Genomic DNA, 25000 nt, shown 5'->3' on the forward strand with positions numbered 1-25000 from the left:
TTCGCCACAATATAAATATATATATATATATATATATATATATATATATATATATATATATATATATATATATATATATATATATATATATATATATATATAGCAGATAGACATTTTATGCAGAATGCATTCACGAACAAAACATGATTGATGTTCCCCACACCATGGCCTGTAACCAGAACCAAACGAGGATTTGAAAGAGGACCTTCCATGACAATGCTGACGGAACACAGAGACACAAGGAGAGCCTATTTTACTCACTTTATTTACAGCGTGAAGAGCCATGTGTGGAGAACAGCGACAACATAATTTAAGCGTTTGTGTTTACACGTTGGAAGTGGATAACTTGAGATCTCATAGGCCTTTTTACTGATAAAGCTGCGACCCTCCACGGACTGTTATGGAGTCGTCCAAAGGGACAACGAGTCGTCCTTTTCTCTAGGCCCTGCTCTGGACTCGAGTGTGCCTGTAGCAGCATGGAGCTGTTGACAGGCAGCTTGAAATAAACACCATGCAGCAACCAACGTCCCAAAAAACGAACACAATATGAAACATTGAGAAGCAGTACTAATGTAAATTCCAACAAAACTAGTTCCTTCCGAGTGCTTGTCCCGGATCAGTTGTGAAGAAGAGCCACGTGGACGATCCCAGCTCTCCTGAGCCACGCGATCATCTTCAAACCGGACATCAGATCCTCCTCGTCCGTCTGATGGAGGTTTAATTAAAATACCTTATTTATCTTACTACGTAGCCTAGCTGCATCAGTCCGTTGTTTTAAGTTGCACAATATGTTTAAAAGCTTTTAGAAGAGTGAGTTACGGTCACACTTAAGACTAACCTTCTGTTTAACAATTTAGAACAGAAATAACCTTTTGTTGTGGATTCAGAGCTCCCATTGGTGGTGGTGAAGGCAACAGTGATTTAGGGTGGGGACGTGGTCAGGGAGTTCTACACATGGAAATGGATGGGATCCCATTCAATGTAGCATGCCTTTTATTTCGCTTCTATTTTTTTTTATGATAAATCCACATTTATATTGCGGAGTTCCATGACTATATGAAATAAATACTTTAATAATAAAAAACTTGTATTTATATCTTAATCAGCAATGAATTGTTAATTTTAAGTTTTTCATGTCGGTAGTTTTTTGATAATTGAAAGTAATAATGCCCACTTTGAAGCATACATTTACAAATTAGCATATTTGTTGTGAAATCCCCAATAAGCTTATTATTGGGAACAGCACCAAAGTGTTCCCCAATATATAAAATCACCACAGTGAGAATACAATCAATCCACAAGAATCCATTTTGGGTACGATAAATACGAATCTGAAATATCTTTAATTTTGTGTATTGGAGCCATCATACTTTTCAATGGAGCTGAAACAAGTAGTTTTCCATCTATGATTGCGTAAATACATCATTATAAGCGGTACCTTTTGCTAACAGCATTTCTTTAAAGATATTAAATAATAAAAACCTGCTGAAATGAAAATGTTGCTAGTAAATCAAACATAGGCTCCTATATCCATCACCATTCTTCCGTTGAAGACATCTCTAAACATTGAATGATATCGATAAGGGTTATAGTACGCAGTTCAGTTACAGTGTAGAGAGGAGACGACAGAGCAAAGGTAAACATGAAAAAAAGGAAAGTAAAAACAGGAACACAAACTTTTACACCTGGCTGTTTCTCGCTCTAAAAAAAGAAAAGAAAAAGAAAGAAGTCCAACGCTTGGTAATGCAGACAGACAACATGGCCGCCCACCACCACAGCTGGTCAGACCACCAAAGACACGGTCTGAAAGCACATCCCGCCTCGTCAGCCCGCCCGTTTAACGATTTATAATGTGTTGGAACAAACATGCTATATTAGTCTTTCACGAACCCCGCCCCCCTCACCAGCTGCCCAATCAGGCTTCAGGGAAAACAGGAAACTGCCCCAATGACAGCGAGTGTTTATTGCCCTGGGGGGCCCTGGGGGACTGAGGGGGCGACCCCAAGCAGCTCCTCAGCTGTGGTGGCTAACGTCAGCCATCACATATCCTCACCGTAATCATTTGATCGTTTAAAATTTGGTTTATTATCAGTATTGTAAGCACAATCCTTCCTGTCGAGATGGGACAGTTGATGCATGAGAAGACGAATGTTAGTTCACTTAGCAGAGCGTGGGTCTGGCTGAATAGTCAGACTGTTTGGGGCCGTTCATTAAATACATTCGCTTGTTAGGAGAGTTCAAACCCTCTCAGCCCAAAGTCAGTGCCAATCCCAGCTCCTGTTTAATCTACGACCGGAATCTGCGTCATAGTTCGGGAACTCGCCCAACCCTGCACCCAAAGGCTCTCTGCGTGGATTAGGGTGAGCGTTAGGGACATATTTGGCATTGAGAATTGACATGCACCCTCTAAATACACAGACATTTTGGCAAAATACTAAAATCCTTTGACTAACGTTAACATAGTGCAGTGAAAAGACTGAGGAGTTCTGCGCGTGCGTCCGCAAACGCACACAAAACGCACACCGCGCAACGATGCTAGCAGGCGCCGTTTCACCGAGACTCGCGGCGTTCTGCGGTAGAGCTCAAATAAATACTGGGACACGCATGCATGAAAACTAGCGCTCTTCAAGAGCGTATTCAGCAGGGGGGGCGTTCAGTGCAGGGGGGGGGGGGGGGGGCGTTTCCCTTCCTTCTCCAGACCAACCGCCGTATGGAGAAGGAAGAGGGCGGTCCTTACGTTGTGCTAAAATATAACAAGTCTCTCCTTGACTGAACACACGCACACACACACACACACACACACACACACACACACACACACACACACACACACCCGGGTTGACAACAGTGCCATGGAGACGTTAGTTGTGTGTTGGTGTTGAGTGAGGGACGTGACGCGGTGTGTTGTCTGAACACGTGGGGAGGAGGAGGAGGAGGAGAGGAGGAGAGGAGGAGGAGAGGAGGAGCCGGCTGCTGTCCCATGCATTGATATAACAGTATCAGGAGCAGAACACATGAGGACGTGCTTCCAGAATGGGGGGAATAAAGGGTTTACCCAGAGAACCGGCAGCAGATAATCTCGTCAAATAAGTCTTTGAAATAGATGTTGGATTGCAGTTTTTTTTGTCCTTTTTTTCTTTTTTTTTTGTGTGTGTGTCCATTAAATTGTAAATGCAAGATAAGACCTTTGACAGAATAGGAGTACATCGTGTTGTAGATCACATTCAGGCGCCTCTTCTCCACAGCTTCTATACTTCATTGTTTTTACCGGCGTAAAGTCTGGTCCAGGCTCGGGCTGAGGGAGAGAGGGAGAGAAAGAGACACAGAGAGGGACAGAGAGAGACACAGACAGAGAGAGACACAGACAGAGAGAGAGTGAGACACCGAGAGAGACAGGGAGGGAGAGGGGGAGAGAGAGAGACACAGAGAGAGACAGAGAGCGAGTGCGAGAGAGGAAGGAAGAGAAGTGTTTAGCAGGGGTTTCGACCAACCTTCAATAACATTTAATCATGCAGTTGTATGTAAATGTATCTCATGGCCTCGGGAGATTTTACCAGGAATCAGAGCTGAGGGCCGGCATTGGGAATCCTGATAGTAAACATTCTGCATCGGAAAACCTTTCACCAATGACATGATGGCTCGACCCTGAAACTCATTCTAGGGTCTGACACGGACGTTTTCGTGACAGCGCACACCAAAACAAAAATTAAATGAAAAAAATCCTAGTCACACTTTACAGGAGGTAAATCGGAAATGAAAAGCAGTCCGTGACTCTGAGCCGTTAGCGCAGGAGCCATTGCGTGCTGTGGGTTCGTTTTCACAACGCTGTTCCAGTCGGGTCACGTCTGCGGTGCGGCCGCGACTGATTTAGTCTCCCTGTCCTCCACGCAGCGCTACACCCGCCGGTATCTCTATTAGAGAGTCCTCATGTCCCCCCTCGAGCCCTAAGGAGCCCCCGCTCTGTAACACAGAGCGGGCTGCACCTCTCTAAACAAGGACTCTCTCTTTCAGTGGGGTTGGGCGGTGGAGCTCTATTCCTAGCCCTGGGACTGTTTGCTTTGGATTTGCTGTACTCTTATTTATCAAAGGGGGTATTTCCGTAACGTGTTAGCGGGTGTGAAATATCGTGCTGGCTAGGTGGAAGGGGCTTTGTTGTTCTGCATACGGTCCAAGGGTTCACTATGGACAGTCTGCTGGGAGTTATGAACACATTTTAAATCGTGCTGAACTCATAACAGATGACCCGGGTCCTGTGCTCACCCTATGCACACGGGGTGAGGGAGGTGTGCGTTGGAATAACTGGTTGGACGCGCCCTGCGTACGGTAGAAGCGAGCCCCGATGAGACAGGGCAGTACCTGTGTCGATGGCTTGGGCCTCGTTGGACTTCCACTGCTCCGCCACGTCGTTGGCCAAGGGGTCGTCTGGGTTCGGCGCGCTTAATAACGCCTGGATCGATAGCAACACGGTGCGGATCTGTAGGGCTGGGGACCACTTATCTGGAGGCAGACACAAAACAAACGCACCCACGTAGAAAAACACAAGGTTGGAAGGAAATACTTACTTCTCATTAAAAATGACACAACACCTCAACCGTAAGGGAGGGGAGAGTGGGGGAAGGACAAGGTGGCCATGAGTCAATGTGTGGGTTCTCTGTTGAGATAACGGAAGGCCAAAGTGTTACAAAGCAACGGTGTGGTCACAACAACAAGGAAGTGAGGCGTATAAATAGTTCCAGACTTCCTGCCCAAAACAAAACGGTGGACCATCAACAAACATTAATAGTTTATTTCTGGATTCTTCTGTCCTTTTGATGACGCCACCTGACCCTGTTGCCTTTGTGTATCCAAAGTCAAAGCCATGGTCACATTGTTTTAATATGGAGAACTAGTCTCTAATTGGGAGGAAGTGACACATGCTGATGATTAGGGCTGTGCCGATCAGGTCATTTTGATTAGGACCATAATAAACCACAGTGTCACTTGGTAGAGCCGTCGGTGACCAACCTTTAATAAATGGAACTACCTGCGTATACCTTCTCTCATACTATTGAAGCCATGCTTCCTCAGAAACTTTAAAGCTACAGTCAAGCTCTGCTGTAATGAGTGGATCCAAAACCACTGGCATTGACGCAGCAATCCTACGTGATATTGCAGTTTTTCTTTTTCGCATTACTTATAAACATGATCAAGGAACTATCAATTGCTAAATTCACCATACTGCAGCCGTGGTCCCTGCCAGCTGATTCAGGCAGGGAAAGAGACGAAGTAGGAGCCGACTTTCCAGGGTTTTCCAGGCAGAGGGGCCAGTTTCAGGCCTTTGGTTTGCTCGCCATGTTGACTAAGAGCCTGATGTGACTGGGAGGTGTGACTGGGAGGTGACCAAGCTGGGCAGCAGTCGCCCCGCGGTTCAGGTGAACTCTAGTAACCCCAACCCCCCCCTGCTCTAGCGGCGGCAGAGAAAACCTGCAGTTCAGCTGGTAATACATTTTAATGATTATATCACTGCATCCGTTAATAGGCGTTACTAAGGAGTGTGTTCACTGCTCACATTTATAGAACGTTTTCTAATTGAGAGATTGGAAATGCGCTATGCCGGTAGGGCCACAAGAAGGCTCCTCCCCTGATGTGTTCAGAGTGTCTGCAGGTTTCAACTTGCAGGGTTCAATTTAAGCCTTTTTAATACCACAATGGTTTACCGATATCACAGCCCGATGGATGAAGGGACACAGCAGTGCTCACTCTGGGATAGGTTTACGAGGATCTAAATGTATTGAAGGTGCAATATGGCAGAGCTGCTGCTATATAAACAAGCGCTGCTGACAACAGAAGCATCCTGCACGCGATTTAAGTTATGGCTTAGTGGTCACCACAGCTTGTACGGGAGGCCAGTAAATATCTATACATAAACGGTTGACATTTACTGGTTAGAAGTTTAGGATTTTTACTCTCACGACAGTGGCGAAAAACCTTAAAGGCTGTTAAAAATTATATTCAAGGCTCTTCAATGCCTTTTTAGGCCTTCGGTTGAAAGGTTTGAATTGTAGACTTTTCCATACTTTCAATGCCTCCAAGCGTTCCCTGTATCTGAAAGACAACCAGCCAATGTACTACCCAAGCACAAACCCTTTGGAACAGTGAAAGAGGCATGTGACCACGGAGTGATTAGTTAGTCAGAGGTTATTTTGAGGGTAGGAGGGGTTTGACCAGAAATCGTTGGGCTAACTGCAATGCAGCAATACTTTCAATATTACATTGAACAATGACTGAAAGTGCTGTTGCCTATTCCTATGAATCTGTCATTGGTAGAACATGTAGGCTTGTGACAACAGTAAACGGATCGTATTTTGACAATTGAAGGGAAGATCTGTTATTCACTGTTATTCCTAGGCCGAAATAACTTTTTCTATAAACACAGCAAACGTATAACTGAAAAGTTCTCTGCCTCCTTCAAAATATTACTTGTACGATGCATTAGACTGACAAACCCCGGAAAGGTTCAATATCCCGCTTTGCTGAATGTGCACATTTGGCAAAGCGGGACAATAAAAATGTACAGCGTTTTGCAGACTAACGCGTCTTAAAAGTTATTAGCAAATAATCTGTTTGGCCCGGCTGGACAAAATTGGATTATAGCAAGCAACCACCGCAGTCACGTCGTTGAGTGGTGAACGTTTTTCTGAGATATATGGTACTATATGTTCGGTGAAATAATATTTACATTTACATTTAGGGCATTTAGCAGATGCTTTTATCCGAAGCGACTTACAATCAGTACATTTGTCATAAGAAGTGAAACAACATATTGCTGTCAGTACAGTAAAGATGTTCATAGAGCCAAGTGCAAGTACTAACAATCGCTAGGCTAACCCATTCCCCGTGTACAGCAATGCTAGCAGCTACTGCAGATGGTACACAATTAAGTACTAAGAATAAGTGCAATGTAGAGAAAGTGCGTACAATAAGTGCGTACTCTGCATGCAGTCTAATATGGCGGAGGTGGAGCGCCACATTCAGATGGAGACTACGTTCCCTCCGTTTACTGCGTAATATCAGGTCTCTAGAACCTGCGCCCCACTGTTCACTTAGAGATGTGTCTGGTGTATCAGCACGAGTGACGAGTGAATTCCCAAAACCAGTTGGCCGTTTCCCTTCCATGGATCCCCTCCGTCCTGCTGCTGCTCAACAACACTTTGCTCTGTGCTCCATAAACTGGTGAAAGTTATGGATACGATTTGGATCATGGTATTCCATTTTTTGAAATGTTGGATAAGACGTTCACTCTTTCTTAATGTTAATTCACCTAACTAACTGTATCACTTGAGGCTGACGCAGCCCCCAACAGCCCCCGTCGATCTGATCGTTTGATCATAATCTAGAATCACCACGGAGACGACGGCCCGACCCAGACACGCGTCGGTCGTTTCCGCCCCATCAGCCCCTCAGGAGATGCTCGGCGCCGGTCCCACGCGGAGGCGCGACCTCACCTTTTAAAATGTCTAGACAGATCCTGCCCAGCTTGTCGACGTTGGGGTGGTAGATCTTGGTCATGAAGCGGACCTTGGGCGCGGCCATGGGGTACTCCTCCGGGAGGAACAGCTCCAGCTTGAAGGTGCCCCCTTCGAAGGGAGAGTCCTGGGGGCCGGAGATGACCACGTGGAAGTAGCGTGCGTTGCCTTCGTCCGGCTTCGCCATGATGCCCTGCACCGGCTCCGCCATCAGGCGCTGCGTCTCCTGAACACAGAGGACCACAGATCGGTCGTTTAGCCCAGCAGACGACTATAGCCACGGGGTTAGGGACCAGAGGGGTCCGGGGTCAGGGGTCTTAATGGTTAGGCAGTGTTTCCCCTGTACGCACCTGGCAGCAGCGGTAGACGCTGCGTCTCCTGAACACAGAGGACCACAGATCGGTCGTTTAGCCCAGCAGACGACTATAGCCACGGGGTTAGGGACCAGAGGGGTCAGGGGTCAGGGGTCTTAATGGTTAGGCAGTGTTTCCCCTGTACCCACCTGGCAGTGGCGCTACGCATTTCTTTTTTTTAACAAGAGGAGACGAGAGCTTCAGCTTCTTTAAATCAAGGATGTTATATTGTTTTGCGCTACGCAAAATAATATAACATTCCGTGCGCTACGGACGCTTGATATGCGCTTCATAACCAGGTCAATTCACGCACTTGTGAGTAAAGCATATAAACGGAGAGGAGAGCCACGTCTTCTCTTAAGAAACAAATGTTATTTTGCATTGCGGACGCTTCATATCCAGGTCCATTCACACTTTTTTTTAATCATTGCTTTATTGGCCTAATCTGAGGAGAAATCTATGCCATAAACAGAAATATTATAGGCCTTTAATACACGGGTCTTCTCAATGCAGTGGAACGCTCCGTTCACTTGCATGGGTAGTAAGTAGTCCGGTAACTTATCAACCCCAGCCTCTTCGGTTGCTAAGCGACGTCAACGTCTTTGGTGGACTATTTCACTGCTGATCAACACTACGAATGCTGGTACTGAATAAATTGTAAAAAGACACAAGATGTGAAGTTATTTTTTCATTTCGGCAAGTAGCCGTGTAATAAGCGGGATAATGTATAGAACGTCGCCGGTCATTACCGAAAATAAGCCCCTTCAGTCGGCGCTTATTTTCCCGATAATAACCGGCGTTCTATACATTATTCCTTACATATATATTTAGCAGAGTAGGCCTAAGTAACAAATGTGTACAAAGTTACACATGTATTAAAAAAATGTCGGGTTGAAATCGGGCTCGGGCTCATCATTACAGTTAATGTGTCGGGCCGGGCCGGGCTCGGACAGAACGTGCACGGGCTCGGGCCGGGCTTGATTTTCTGGGCCCGATCTAAAAACGTTAAAATGAAACCTTCCAGGTCACATGACCGGCACCAATTTTTTCTAGCGGAAACACTGGTCCCACTACAACCTTTGTGATGGGGAGAGGGCAGGGAGTGGGAAGATGCACTGGTTTGAGGCACACATCTTCTCGATTGTTGTAGTTTTTGTGTTATGTGATTTTACTGTATAGGGTGCTTGTTGATATCATATTTTTTGTTAAATAAATCTACATAATTGTTTTAAAGATTATAATCTAATATGTTCAATCTCTCCATATGTACTGTATGTACACCCTTCTGTTGCCGGCAGACGCATAGAACCCTCCCGGCAGGGTGCGCTTTGCGAGCACACAAAAAAAATGCGAAAAAAAACATTGCACCTCCGCTGCTGCAACTCCATCCAAGGGGAAACACCGTTAGGGGTTAGGGACCTTAGGGGTAAGGGATAAGGGACCTTGGGGGGTAGGGGTAAGGGACCTTAGGGGTAAGGGATAAGGGACCTTAGGGGTTAGGGGTAAGGGACCTTAGGGGTTAGCGGTAAGGGACCTAAGGGGTTAGCGGTAAGGGACCTAAGGGATAAGGGACCTTAGAGGTTAGGGGTAAGGGACCTAAGGGGTTAGGGACCTTAGGAGTTAAGGGTTAGGCACCTTACCTCCAGGTGGACCATGGACATTGAAATACAAACCTCCAATATGAAATATGATTACTTTTAAATATGAATTACAAAAAAATGATTTCTGATCAATGCCTGATTTCAAAGTATGTATCACAAAGTAACCAGAATGCGGCCTTTATAGTTCTGACATGCATCACATCATCGCATTTACATGTCAGCTACTGTACTCTCTTTTGAGGAAATGACAGGCATCCTCCTCCGTCACACTCCTTGATTAATGCTTTCGTTTTGTTGCGTGGATTTAAATCTTTGTGTTGATTTGCAACATTAAAGACGGTTTCAAATGTACGAGAAACCCCTAAGTACCACTAGTAAACCTGCTAACCTCAGCCAGGGTTTGGTCTCTAGTCAACGCACTGTTTACTAGCTGTCTGTGGACACAAACACCACGTACCCATATCAGACAATACTGCACAATATACACCGGTTATTGACAACATATACTATTATTCTAAAGCCAGTGCTTATAAAAACGTGCGTTGATCTAATTGAATAGTTGTGGACGTCAGGCTTGGTAAATGAGTTAAAGTGAGAAACCCGGCAGTAGCCACGCTAACATTAGCCTGGTGAGCTGACGTGCTAGCACTAGCCGCAACAACATTAGCTCGCTAAGCTACATTAGCCGACAGTAGCCGTGCTAACCTAGCATGGTCCCTGAACTGGCGCTGAGAGGAGCCTCAGTCGGGCCAACATTTGCCTTTTAAGTGAGTTAATGTGATAGCGCTGGTAGTCGTGCTAACAGGTTAGCTCAGTGAGTGAGGGCTGTGCTAACGTCAGGCTAACGTCAGGCTAACGTCGGACCGCACGCTACACGTGCCGATGCCGAGGAACACACGTCATGAAATGAGATAAACGGGTCGTAATGATTCGCCCGCTTGTGTCTTGATATTTACCTTTATAATCCTACGGGGCAGACCAGCCATCTTGAGCTAGCTGAGGTATTTTTAGCCGTGAGTCTTCTTCTCTTCGGGGTGATGGACTCGGTGGGGGGCGGGGCGATCCGCGGTGGGAGGGCGGGGCTAATCCGCGGGTTTTTCCGGTGACCGTGCGTGACGTCTGCGCCGATGACACGCAGGTCGGCTGCGGCGGCGGACCCGTTCTACCTGTAATGTGTTTTTCTCGGTCTCGGGGGATCGTTTTAGTGGGTTGTCTTTTGTTAAACCGCGGTCATAAGGAGGTCCTATCTCGGAGATGGCATTGTTATGAGACGGTACATGTCGGACGGACGAGCGTTTACCTTCGTTTGGTTAATTGACTTCCTGTTGATAACACATGACGTCTAACACGACACATCATTACAGTCACAATGTGGTGTAAGCTATTTGGTGGAACACCGATTTTCCTACTTGTGGCTTACTCTATATATAATCGGACGGCAGCTGGGTTTTGTATTGCCTACTGTGCAATACATAAAAATATAAAAATGGTGTTATGTCCTGTTCGTTCGTTACTATATTTTGTATTCATTTGAGGATGCGACGACCCCGTGTGGTCGTTTGCCCATTGCTGCGCCCCTTTGCCCTAGTGTGGGAAAAGGGCCAGGCAGAAAACTGCTGTTTGATGTCAAACAATACTACAAATCTGTTGTCATTATTCAAAGTACGTCTATTTTATATACTGTACACAAATAAATAGTTAATATAGAAGTATGATGTACCCTCAATGGGTTTTACATTTACATTTAGGGCACTTAGACTCTTTTATCTAAAGTGACTTACGATACAGTACATTTGTCATAAGAAGGTGAAACAATATAGCATTCAAATTAAACAATTAAAACTAGACTTCATGTAGTGGAAGTCCCTAGATTTCCTTATACATTATCAACCCAAGACAAGTATGTAGCCATTTGTACATTTTTATTAACAAAAATTAAAAAATAACATTTTTGACCTCACTGGTTCTGGCGAAATTGTGCTTATAGCCGGAAACTCATGAACAGGAAAAAGGTTTGGTATATATGTCCTGTTATTCTCTTGGATAATACTTGGTGATTGTAAGTACCACAAATAAAGACATGCAAGCCTGACTGGAGTAAACACACTTTAACAGAGAGTCTAACATAGCCAGACATAGATCTGGTTAAAAGCCGTTACAAGAAGGTTCAAAATACTTAATACATCGAGGCAAGGCCAACACTTTTGGTTTTAAATAATATCTCAACGAAGATGCAGTCAAAGATAACGTATAAAGTAATGGTGGTTGAGATGGGGGTTAACATTAAGGTAATGGTTGTCACATTCTCAGTTCATGCAGTTTAACGAGAGACAGAGAGAGAGAGGGAGAGAGAGGGAGAGAGAGAGAGAGACAGAGAGAGACAGACAGAGAGACAGAAAGACAGAGAGAGGGAGACAGAGACAGAGACAGAGACAGAGAGAAAGAGAGGGAGAGGGAGAGGGAGAGAGAGAGAGAGAGGGAGAGGGAGAGAGACCTCAATATTCTTGGTAATAGCTGACTAGCGGGATGCGGTGTCATCACTCCTTCACACGGGAACGTCCCCCTGACCTCCGTCGACCTCGGTGACCTCTGTCATGAACACGTCCCCCTGCAGCATGTTCTGAAACCCAACGACCACATGACCCCTTAGACAACATCCTGGCCAATCAGGAGTGAGGGTCACTGCCATTGGTTAGGGGACTGGTGACATCACGCATTCGGACCGATCTGGACTGCTGTTGGTTATCTGGCCGTCTCTCGAGATAAACGAGTGGTATCCACAACGTTAAGCCGTCCTGTTTGTTGAGCAGAACCTCTGTGGGGAGACAGCCCAGAGCCTGGGCCGGAAGGGGCAGAGCTACACCTCGTTTCCTGCTTGGAAACTCATTTGTGCGTGTGGGCGAAGCTTTCAGAGGGAGGTTTTGGTTCGTGTGTTTCCACAGTGGCCAGTCACCACTGAGTTACTGTGAAACCTTTTTCGCCATTTCTTTTGACAGTTTACTACCGCTTATACATTTTTTGTTAAAGATGTAATCAATAGCGAAACCCCTTTGATTAACCAACTGCATCAACTGACGTTAACAAATTGGTTAAATAATGCACCCTCATTGCAAAGTGTTACCAAAGAAGTCTGATGCCGTATTGGAGGAATTTTACTCACCGTTAAATTATTAATCTCCTCAGAAAACACCCCGATCTGTCTGACGGTGCCCTCAGAGTCCTCCATCTGCACGGAACAAGAGAAACACACAAGTCAGACAAGTTCCATGAGGTTAAAAGGACGAACTCACCACAACCCTCTGTGCCGTTGTTCCAGGTACCTGCTCCAGCTGGCCGTAGCTGTGGAGGCCCCGCTGGAAGCTGGCGTTCTTGGGCATCTCCACGTCGATGGGGCACACGTAGTCACTGGTGTCCTCTGGCTGCTTCCTCCTCAGGGGGCCGAAGCCCCCGAACGAGAGCCTCCGGGGCTGGGGAGGGAGAGGGACAGGGGAGGGTCAGAGAGAGACCAGGGGAGGGAGAGACCAGGGGAGGGGGAGGGAGAGACCAGGGGAGGGTCAGAGAGAGACCGGGGGAGGGAGAGACCAGGGGAGGGTCAGAGAGAGACCAGGGGAGGGTCAGAGAGAGACCAGGGGAGGGTCAGAGAGAGACCAGGGGAGGGAGAGACCAGGGGAGGGTCAGAGAGAGACCAGGGGAGGGAGAGACCAGGGGAGGGTCAGAGAGAGACCAGGGGAGGGTCAGAGAGAGACCAGGGGAGGGGGAGGGAGAGACCAGGGGAGGGTCAGAGAGAGACCGGGGGAGGGAGAGACCAGGGGAGGGTCAGAGACCAGGGGAGGGTCAGAGAGAGACCAGGGGAGGGAGAGACCAGGGGAGGGTCAGAGAGAGACCGGGGGAGGGAGAGACCAGGGGAGGGTCAGAGACCAGGGGAGGGTCAGAGAGAGACCAGGGGAGGGAGAGACCAGGGGAGGGTCAGAGAGAGACCAGGGGAGGGAGAGACCAGGGGAGGGGGAGGGAGAGACCAGGGGAGGGTCAGAGAGAGACCAGGGGAGGGAGAGACCAGGGGAGGGTCAGAGACCAGGGGAGGGTGAGAGAGAGACCAGGGGAGGGAGAGACCAGGGGAGGGTCAGAGAGAGACCAGGGGAGGGTCAGAGAGAGACCAGGGGAGGGTCAGAGACCGGTCTAAATGGGAGGGTCGTTACACAGGTGATGCGTGTTGTAACGAGAGCAGAGATTAGAAAGGTCCCCATGTTTGTCCGTCATTGAGAAGTCTGAATGGTGAAGCTGTGATGACACTGTGTGAGCACACACAGGCACTCTATTTGCCTGTGCATACACAGGCAAATAGAGTTCCCAGAACTCATCCTTGGGCTGATGGATCAGTAATTAGCTGGGAGTGGTCTCAAACCGACCAGAAACAGAAACTCTCACAAAGCATCTCATTCACTCATAGCTGGAGGAAGGCTCTGACACTTCAAACACACGGTGGAGCAGCACCCTGACCCTGGGGGTTAAGGTGGAGCAGCACCCTGACCCTGGGGGTTAAGGTGGAGCAGCACCCTGACCCTGGTGGTTAAGGTGGAGCGGTACGGGTGGAGCAGCACCCTGACCCTGGTGGTTAAGGTGGAGCAGCACCTTGACCCTGGTGGTTAAGGTGGAGCGGTACGGGTGGAGCAGCACCCTGACCCTGGTGGTTAAGGTGGAGCAGCACCCTGACCCTGGTGGTTAAGGTGGAGCAGCACCCTGACCCTGGTGGTTAAGGTGGAGCAGCACCCTGACCCTGGTGGTTAAGGTGGAGCGGTACGGGTGGAGCAGCACCTTGACCCTGGCGGTGGCGGTGAGCAGGCTGTAGTCGGGGTTCTCCAGACAGTCCTGCTTGCTGCGGCCGGCCTCGGAGCCGGTCAGCAGGTGGAAGTGCGTCCCCAGGTGGCGGCGCAGCAGCGTCTTGCTGGGGGGGATGTTCAGCAGCAGGGCCAGCGTCTCCACGTTGAAGCGCGGCTCCAGCACCTCCAGGGAGGACGGGGGAGGACGGTTAGGGCTGTTTGAAGCGGGTGGCGACGGGAACACGGGCCTGGCATAAAAGAACTCCCATAGACAGGCCAGCTATTTCTTATATGATTGGGCTTTCTTATATGATTATTATATGAAATAATAATTGTAAATGCAGAAGCCCAAAATATAGTTTCATATGATTGTTCTTGTAACGATGTGTTTATTGGTAACGGTCGCTGTGACAGACGTGAGAAGTGGTCTGTTCATCTTTGAGGTCTATTTACTACTCAAGAAACTACAGCCCAGTTCCAGACCCTACTGCCATGAATGTACAAGTTTGTGTACACAGAATGTTTGAGTCCAGTAGACCAAAACGAGAGTCCTATTCGAAGCAAACTAACGAATAAAGCCCCCATGGTACTTTACTCCATTAAAACAATGTGATTCAATGGGTTATTCTGCTTCATGTCACAAATATGAACCGGGCTCCTCGTTCATTTGCTTTGAGCTCCTGCAGCATCAAGGCACGTTCCGGAGTCACCCTCTGTTCCCTCTCCCTGCCTCCCTCCTCTCTCCCTCCCCCCCCTCCCCCTCTCCCTCCTCTCTCCCTCCCTCCCACCCCTCTCCCTGCCTCCCTCCTCTCTCCCTCCCTCCTCTCTCCCCTCCCACCCCTCTCTCCCTCCCTCCCCCCCCCCTCTCTCCCCCCCCTCTCTCTCTCTCCCTCCCACCCCTCTCTCCCTCCCTCTCTCCCTCCCTCCCTCACCCCCCCCCTCTCCCTCCCTCCCCCCCCCCCTCCCTCCCTCCCTCCTCTCTCCCTCCCTCCTCTCTCTCTCCCTCCCTCCCCTCTCTCCCTCCTCTCTCCCTCCCACCCCTCTCTCCCTCTCTCCCTCCCTCCCCCTCTCTCTCTCTCTCTCTCCCTCCCTCTCCCCCCCCCCTCTCACCATGAGTCCCCCGTGCACCCCGCTCCCCCTGAGGTTGGGGGCGTACTCCGCCAGGTCTACGGAGCGCAGCCACTCCATCACCCTGTGGTTGGTCCACTGGGCGATCTCTGCCGGAGTGATGTTGTTCTAGAACAGGAGGATTCAGAGATCAGGAAGGTACTTCATTAAAACTACATCCTTTTTAATGCACTTAAATAAATATTCTACAGTGAATTCTGAAATTGAACAGCTGTATGTGTGTGTGTGTGTGTGTGTGTGTGTGTGTGTGTGTGTGTGTGTGTGTGTGTGTGTGTGTGTGTGTGTGTGTGTGTGTGTGTGTGTGTGTGTGTGTGTGTGTGTGTGTGTGTGTGTGTGTGTCTCCCTCCCCCCCCGTGTGGTATATATATATGGTTAGGTATGGGAGATAGAGGGGAGTACGTGAAGCAAAGGACCACGGGCAGGAATCGAACCCGGGTCGCTGCGGTCAGGACTGAGCCTATATGGTACGCGTTCTACCTCATGAGCCACCGGGGCGCCCGACACCTATATATTTGTGCGTGTACTGGATGACCGTACACGGCAGTTTAAAACCAGGCTTGTATCATTTAAGTAGCTAGCAGCAAGCTAGCAGCAAGCTAGCCGGCCTGGTTTGTCCGTTAGCTAAATAAAACCAATGGCAGTTGTGAATGCCTTCCCTTTGCTCGCCCGTAGACCAGTCAGTGTGTGGGTGGTGACCCGTGTGGTGCTGTGTTCGAGGGCCCCGCCCCACCTCGTCCGACGGCCGCCGGCGGAGGCAGTTGGGCTGGTAATGGTTGAGCCGCAGCACCCTGGACGGCCCGCTTGATGCTGAGGTGGTGGAGCACGCTGCCCACCTTCAGGGACAGGAGGTCGTCCTGGGGACGGACACACGGGTCAGTCAGGGGGACGGACACACGGGTCAGTCAGGGGGACGGACACACCGGGTCAGTCAGGGGGACGGACACACGGGTCAGTCAGGGGGACGGACAGACACACGGGTCAGTCAGGGGGACGGACAGACACACGGGTCAGTCAGGGGGACGGACAGACACACGGTCAGTCAGGGGGACGGACACACGGGTCAGTCAGGGGGACGGACACACGGGTCAGTCAGGGGGACGGACACACGGGTCAGTCAGGGGGACGGACACACGGGTCAGTCAGGGGGACGGACACACGGGTCAGTCAGCGGGACGGACAGATGGGTCAGTCAGGGGGACAGACAGACACACGGGTCAGTCAGGGGGACGGACAGACGGGTCAGTCAGGGGGACGGACAGACGGGTCAGTCAGGGGGACGGACAGACACACGGGTCAGTCAGGGGGACGGACAGACACACGGGTCAGTCAGGGGGGACAGACAGACACACGGGTCAGTCAGGGGGGACGGACACACGGGTCAGTCAGGGGGACGGACACACGGGTCAGTCAGGGGGACGGACACACGGGTCAGTCAGCGGGACGGACAGATGGGTCAGTCAGGGGGACAGACAGACACACGGGTCAGTCAGGGGGGACGGACAGACGGGTCAGTCAGGGGGACGGACAGACGGGTCAGTCAGGGGGACGGACAGACACACGGGTCAGTCAGGGGGACGGACAGACACACGGGTCAGTCAGGGGGACGGACAGACACACGGGTCAGTCAGGGGGACAGACAGACACACGGGTCAGTCAGGGGGACAGACAGACAGACAGACACATGGGTCACTCAAGGGGGACAGACAGACACACGGCTCACTCAAGGGGGACAGACAGACACGGATCAGACATCAGCATGCTTATGTATTTAAACATATGTATTATTTTCTTTTTATCCTGAAATGTTTCCTAATATGTCTGAGATAAAATTTCTGTACGTTTATGTCTTTTAAGTCTGGCGAGTGAAAAATGTCCACCTTTGTGGATAATGAGATTCACTATATCAAATTATTTTTAACCCCGTTCGTTAACTCACAGACCATAATCTGTGTACCGTGGACAAGTTAACCAACAATATTTATTTGAAACATGAGTTTGCTCATGCCTTCTGAATGCTGGATCATAACGTCTGTAGCCTTAACCAGCGTGATGAGAATCAGGGGTGGGCTTCATTGAGTTGGCAGACAGAAATAGCAGATCAAACGCCACGGGATTGTTTTTGGTCAGATCCAGGTCTTCCTCAGAGATTAAAAACTATTTTCCCCTCGGGGCCAATAAAGATTCTGTGAACAATGAAAACATTTACCAGCGAACAAAGTGGATTCAAATGATATTTGTTTACAGACATTTTTTTGTATCTGTTTGAAGTAAAAACTCACTGCTTATTATCAGTAGTTTACGAGTGAGAAAAGAAAACTCTATGACAGCATACCGTACAAACATACGCCCATATATGGACACGATGCATTGTTCTCCTCTAGCCGTGTGCACGCTACCCTCTACACCTGTGGTTATGACCTTATAAGGGCAGACCATACCTCACACCTTGTGATGCATAGCCTCACTCCGTTCCTTCACTGCAACACATTAGCTGTGTTCGAAATCGTTCCCTATTCACTCACTCACTATTCCCTATACAGTGTTCATGATATAGTGCACTATATAGGGAACGAACAAACTAGAATTCGGACACTACGCTGAACATTTCCAAACGTCTTTTGCGTCAGTAAATGCGCCGGGTATTTGTGTGATGCAGACAGATGCGCCCACATCACGTAAACAAACCGGGCACTCACGAGGAAAACTGGAGGTTGTATTGATGTTGAATGTTACATTTCCTTGTTCAAGTCTTTCTTTATTAATTTTGAATGTTAAATTTTCTATGTTAAATCCCAAATAAATTGTTGACATTTCTAAACGTGTTTTTCTCCTCCGGAAAAACACGACTGCATTGCATTGTGGTATACGGGAGTAACATGTAGGGAACATCGTATGTTCACTCAAATTGTGGGGATTTTAAGTGAATGAAATTAACCACTGAGAATTTGAACACCACTACAAAATGGCGAGCACCCTATATAGTGCACTATATCCGTGATGGGGAAAGATTTCGAACACAGCTAATGTACCCAGCAACCCCGCCCACTTTGTCCGCTAACTTCTCTGCGTATAAAGTTGGGAACCCCCGCTGGCTCACCACGGTCATATGGTGCAGCATGCGACCATCGACGCGAGCCTCGTCGAACTGGCTCTTGTACTGGGGCAGCCCGATGTCGTCCAGCCATCCTGGGGGGGGGGGGGGGGGGGGGGGGCAACAGTGCAGTCCTGCTCTTTAGTACAAGTTTAGAGTTCAAGTTTAGGGTCAAGTTTATTATAGCCCTTTAAAAGCAACAACTGTTGACCACAGTGCTGTACAATTCAACTATCTAGTTATAAAACAAACAAATAGAATAAAAACTATTAAAAGGACAAAAAAAGGCTAAAAAGTTAGACGCAAATACAGACAATAGAAAGTAGGCACTGGAATTTCTTTATCCACACACAGGTTGTTTTGAAAACGATATTCATTGAATAGTCTTTCTCTCTCTTTCCCTCCCATTAAAATTAAAACTGATATCACGGTCACTAAATTGGTAAAATCTTTTTAAAAACAGTTATTCAATGTGATATAATTCATAATATTGATACATTTGAACCGTTTGCTAACACACACGAGAGGACAGACGTGCTTTGCAGCCATTCTTGCGAGGCCCCAAACGATCTCATACCAAACAGACAAATCTTTCTTTTAAGCCGATTAGACCATAATGGCATTCTACATGGTTCCTTCTAATCCCCTCCCAAAAGGAAGCCTTTTGGTGACACGCATTTGAACCCTGTGAAAACCAGAACCAGAACGCGTCGTCGACTCACGGGTGACCCAGTTGTGGTTGAGCTTCCCCTGGAGGTCATCGTCCCCGGAGCCGACCACGGCCCGGAGGGCCAGTTGCAGCTTCTTCCTGTGGAGGGGGTTCCTGATGCACAGCTCCTGTAGAGGCAACCCACAGCAACACCTCAGGTCAATCCCTTAATGATACGACTTTAAAACAGAGAGTTTTCCTGTGGAGGGGGTTCCTGATGCACAGAACCTGTAGAGGCAACCCACAGCAACACCTCAGGTCAATCCCTTAATGATACGACTTTAAAACAGAGAGTTTTCCTGTGGAGGGGGTTCCTGATGCACAGAACCTGTAGTGGCAACCCACAGGAGACACGGACACACCCCCCGTCAATCCCTTAATAAAGGGAAGTCCTCATACATGGGGAGGCTCGGCATGACACTGATCGGAAATAATGCTAGATTAAAAGGAACTCACTTCCTTCAATTCAAAATGTCATATTTTCGTGGCCTCTCTTTGTGTACAGGAATTGGACCATCGACACAAAACCCACTCACACCACCCAGCTGGCCTTACTGAGTTTTTTTATCCTAAAGTCTCGCCTACTAACTGGGTGGGGATCAAACTCACACATTGTGACTCTAAGATGACACACTTTCTAAGACTGTGCAGAAGCACAAGTTTACCAACACATTATTGAAGAGCCGATCGGCCTCAATTAATGATTTCCTTTATTCCAATCAATGGTTTATAATTTCTTTCAAATCATTTTTAGGCTCCCTTTTAAGATCTGGCTAGGGACAACAGATGGAAATTAGAAGTTGCAGCTGACCCTGGCTTATTTACAGCAAGCAGCTTGTCTGTTAATCAACGAGCATTGTCCCCATCAACTGAATGAATAAACACATGATCCGAGGCCCACCTTCTCCAGGTCGCTCTGGGGGGCGTCCAGCAGCGTCTGCCCCGAGCGGATCCACTCCTGCCCCTGGGCCACGTACTGCCCCATCCCCTGGGCCTGCAGCCAGCCACACACCTGGTCGCTGGTCCACTGGGGGAACAGGGCCTCAGCCGGCCTGGGACCCCAGGGGGGGGAGACACAGGGGGGGAGACACACACAGGGGGGGAGACACACACACAGGGGGGGGAGACACACAGGGGGGGAGACACACACAGGGGGGGAGACACACACACACAGGGGGGGAGACACACACACACAGGGGGGGGAGACACACACAGGGGGGGAGACACACACACACAGGGGGGGGGGGAGACACACACACAGGGGGGGGAGACACACACACAGGGGGGGGAGACACACACGGGGGGGGGGGGGGGAGACACACGGGGGGGGGGGGGGGAAGACACACACAGGGGGGGGGAGACACAGGGGGGGGAGACACACACACAGGGGGGGGAGACACACACAGGGGGGGGGAGACACACAGGGGGGGAGACACACACAGGGGGGGGAGACACACACAGGGGGGGGGGAGACACACACAGGGGGGGGGAGACACATACACACGGGGGGGAGGGGGAGACACACACACACACGGGGGGGGGACACACACACACACACACGGGGGGGGAGACACACACACACACGGGGGGAGACACACACACACACACAGGGGGGGGGGGAGACACACACACACACGGGGGGAGACACACACACACACGGGGGGGGAGACACACACACACAGGGGGGGGAGACACACACACACAAACACACACATATACACACAGGCAGTGAGACATACAGGGGGACACACACACACACAGGGAGGGAGACACACACCAAACACACACGGGGAGAGACGCACACGCATACGCAGGCAGGGAGGCATACACACACACACACACTTAATAGTTTAAAACGTTTTAGAAAAAGTTCCAAAGAAAACCTTTTCTCCACTTTAACATTTGTAATAATCGCAGCGGGGAACCTCCAGCCGGAGGACCGCTGCCTTGCTCATGGGCAGGGCAGCGGGGTCGACCTGGGGGTGAACCGGACCCCCGGACTCCTTCAGCCTACCCGCCGTCCTGCTTGAGGTCATGTGACCAGCCGAGGCGGGGGCCCGCGGTGGCTCTGACTCCGCCCCTTCTGAACTCCGAGTCTGACGGGTCATCCAGGTTCAACGAGGAAGAGTGGCTCCTCTTCATCCTGAGAGAGAGAGAGAGAGAGACAGACAGGGAGAGAGAGACAGAGGGAGAGAGAGAGAGAGAGAGAGAGACAGGCAGGAAGAGAGAGAGAGAGAGAGACAGGCAGGAAGAGAGACAGAGGGAGAGAGAGAGAGAGAGACAGAGACACAGAGAGAGAGAGAGAGAGAGAGAGAGAGAGAGAGACAGAGGGAGAGAGAGAGAGAGAGAGAGACAGACAGGGAGAGAGAGACAGAGGGAGAGAGAGAGAGAGAGACAGAGACACAGAGAGAGAGAGAGAGAGAGACAGAGACACAGAGACACAGAGAGAGAGAGAGAGAGAGAGAGAGAGAGAGAGAGAGAGAGAGAGAGAGAGAGAGAGAGAGAGAGAGAGAGAGAGAGAGAGAGAGAGAGACAGAGAGACAGAGAGACAGAGAGACAGACAGACAGACAGACAGACAGACAGACAGACAGACAGACAGAGAGAGAGAGAGAGAGAGCTCAGCCAATGACATTGTGAGTACAGGTGATTGGCGCCCATTGGACCAATCAGAACCCCACGGTTGCCCCTGGCGATGAGTTACCTGCCAAAGAACTTCCTCAGCCCCTTGGTCTTCTTGCGGGTTTCGGGTGAGGAGGCGGAGTCCGGCCCGGCGGGGGCGGAGCCTCGTGGTGGGGGGGGGCGGGGCCCCGGCCAGGTCCAGGTGGTCCGTGCCCCTCTGCTCCGCCTCCGCTGGAACAGGAAGACGTCAGGACCACAGAGGACACACACACACACACACACACACACACACAAACTCGGGGGACTGCAAAGACCACCAGACCACCATGCTTGTCCACCCCCCCCAGGTCTCCTAGGAGACGGGTGGACCCCCGTAGACAGCCCCCCCATGCTGGTGAAGCCCTCCCTCCATAAAGGAGGTTCAGACATCCTATAGAGTTTATAGAGTACGCCGCTGCCGGGGCTTATGGGTAGAAAGCGTCTGAGGAGGCTTGGAGTTTAGAACCAAGATGGCCGCCAGGTGACTCAGGACGTTTGCAGATGGGGCCGACTACAAGGAGGAGGGACAACTGGATGTCGATTGGTCGGGCCGTTAGCCAATGAGCCGAGAGCAGACAGGAAACACCTCACACACCCGTGGGGAGAAATAGTAAAGAAAAACACCTCGGAATTTGAATAAAGAAAATATATTCGAATATTTTGGTAGAAAGTGGAGGGAAAGTCCATCAGAGGACAGTTGATGTAGCAATGCTGACCGTTTACTCTGCAAACACACTCAAATCCATCTGCCTTTCCAATGTGTAATGTGTCGTTTTGGCCAGTAGGTGGTGACATTGCTACACCAGCGCTAATCCCGTCCTACAGCCAGTTGTGCCGACCCCAGGGCAGCCAGACTGCGCATGGGCACCACGGAGACCTACTGTACCCAACAGGGGAGCACTGGCACTGCGACTGCCATATTCCACGTTTTCACAAACAGCACACAAAACAAAGACATTATGAATAATTTACACTCAACAAGTCTAAAACAATCACCGTGCTTGCTCAGACTTGAAACCAGAAAACAAACCGATTGCACAGATCCTTGTGGTTTACGACTACAGTGCACAAAAGGTCAAGACTGTCGGAAGTATGTACACTTCAGACGGATATATACTGTTTATACTCAATTACTTTCAGGAGTTTCGTAGGGAGCAACAGCTAGAGAAGCAGACCGGAACAATGCTGCAGCCATGCAAGGGATTGGAAAGAAATAACAAATAAAACGTAAATAAAATAGAATTACAATTAGTGAGGGACACTGCAGTGATTAATGATATTTCATTAGTTTCAGGTATACTTCTTAGTTTTTGCCAACAACTTTCTTAATTCATATTTTCACTGGTCTAGGGATGACGCATGGACAAGTTCGGCCAGCAGTCGTCGCTCTCAGACCCACCCAGGTTTGGAGAGCTGCCCGTCCGCTTGGCTCCACGCGACCTGAAGAAGAAGCCGCGGCCGAGGGAGGAGCGTGCCTTCTTGGTGCCGAAGCTTTCATTCTGTAGCGTCGGAGAGGCCGGTCCCTCCTGACTGGTGCTCTGTAATAGAATGACAGAACGCACACTGAGTGAAACGCTAAAACAAAATTCTTACTCTATTTATTTTGTGCGTCAAAACAAATTTTGGACGATTCGATACCCCTCAGACTTTGTGTCTAAAAGACAAAATCCTTCCACCGACGTCTCAATCCAATTAACTTTGATGCACGAGGGACGCAGTGCCGCTGACTGACGGTGTACAGTGACACAAGAACAGTGCAGTTCCATAATGACACCACTAGGCGGCACAACTCAACAACCTTTGTCCTCCCCATGTCCTCATCAATTCTGTAGTGGTCCCACTGGTGCGTCTAACCACCGCGTCAAGGACCACTAAGGGGCGAGCAGAGGACTTAACCTAATTGATTTCAAGTCACTCAAGGGTGTTGTGTGAGTGGCATGTCGTTAACATGAGGGGGCCGCAGGGTTGTGAGAGGGTGAGGGCACAGCGCTGTGTGTGTGTGTGTGTGTGTGTGTGTGTGTGTGTGTGTGTGTGTGTGTGTGTGTGTGTGTGTGTGTGTGTGTGTGTGTGTGTGTGTGTGTGTGTGTGTGTGTGTGTGTGGTAGAATTCCAACGGCCTCTCGGTACATTAGCGGACATTTACCGATGGATGTCTTGCGTCAATTATCAAAAGTTGCTATTTTTCACCAAAGATAATCTGTCGTGTGAAAGGTTCGACCAAAGGTTGTTTGGTGAATTTTTATGATTAGATTTGTGTTCATTGAAAGATAGTGTGATGATTCAAAGGTCTGAAAGACCATCTGTTATGTTTTTTGTAATTAAGGTGTATTTATTTCCCTGGCACGAAAGGTGGAATAACTATGAAAAAGTAAAATAAATCCAAGTATCGGCATCGGCCCAAACTTTCATGTTAAATATCGATATCAGCACATGGTTTCACTATCGGTGCATCTGTACTTTTGACCCCAAGGTTGCAGAACACTATTCATCCTTTAATTGTAGGCATTTTTAAATTAGTTTAGTTCACATTTGGAATGTTTCAGACGCTCACCTGCTCAACACCGGTGGGTATTTGGGCCGTGCTGCTGGACTGAGGTGCTGAGCTGAAGAGATGAAATACCAACAAACAACAGTGAGACCCAGCGTGTGGAGGGAAGTGAGTCAGGAATAACGCAGGAACCAGGAAGGGCCAGGACAATAGGGGGGGGGGGTACCTCTCTGTGGCCTGCTGTCGCTCCCGGTCGAGAGCGGTCATCTCTGACAGCACCGCGATGCAGGGGCTGGACTGCGGGTGAGACAGGCAGGGGTAAGACAGACAGACAGACAGCATACAGTCAGACAGAACGAGAGACAGACGGACAGAACAAGAGAAAGACAAACAGACAGACAGAAAGACAGAACGAGAGACAGACAGAGAGACAGAAAGACAGAATGAGAGAGCGAAACCGAGAGACAGAGAGAGAGAGAGAATGAGACAATGACAGGAAGAGACGGAGAGAGAGAGCGACAGAAAGAGACACAAATAAACGTAACTTAAAGTGACACGACAAGATAAGTTCAACCACAGTTGGAAACTTTATAAACGACATCACTTTGAACTAAACCAATAACAAACGCCCGTCCTAATAGGCTGGGGGT

General features: G+C 49.3%; 2 protein-coding genes across 2 annotated transcripts in view; both read right to left on the reverse strand.

Annotated features, from left to right (window-relative positions):
- Positions 1-260: 260 nt before the first annotated feature.
- On the reverse strand, positions 261-10526 carry LOC307074789 (ubiquitin-conjugating enzyme E2 N-like). The gene is made up of 4 exons (XM_079735137.1): positions 10416-10526; positions 7485-7731; positions 4357-4497; positions 261-3295 (listed from the first exon to the last, which is right to left on the reverse strand). The coding sequence occupies exons 1-4, from the start codon at positions 10443-10445 to the stop codon at positions 3249-3251; spliced, it is 465 nt and encodes a 154-aa protein (XP_079591263.1). The 5' UTR covers positions 10446-10526; the 3' UTR covers positions 261-3248.
- Positions 10527-11452: 926 nt separating this feature from the next.
- The window catches only part of LOC307074790 (liprin-beta-1-like), a 31251-nt gene continuing 17703 nt past the window's right edge, over positions 11453-25000 (reverse strand). The window contains 16 exon segments of the mRNA XM_079735138.1: positions 11453-12079; positions 12620-12685; positions 12780-12926; positions 14272-14460; positions 15387-15512; positions 16135-16191; positions 16193-16258; positions 18502-18590; positions 19218-19332; positions 20106-20256; positions 21219-21347; positions 21907-22004; positions 22006-22055; positions 23263-23401; positions 24414-24465; positions 24577-24647. Coding sequence (XP_079591264.1) covers positions 12005-12079; positions 12620-12685; positions 12780-12926; positions 14272-14460; positions 15387-15512; positions 16135-16191; positions 16193-16258; positions 18502-18590; positions 19218-19332; positions 20106-20256; positions 21219-21347; positions 21907-22004; positions 22006-22055; positions 23263-23401; positions 24414-24465; positions 24577-24647 — 1620 coding nt within the window. The 3' untranslated portion in view covers positions 11453-12004.

This window comes from Pollachius pollachius, assembly GCF_949987615.1.
Source record: "Pollachius pollachius genome assembly, chromosome: 4".
In the NCBI taxonomy this organism is placed as follows: domain Eukaryota; kingdom Metazoa; phylum Chordata; class Actinopteri; order Gadiformes; family Gadidae; genus Pollachius; species Pollachius pollachius.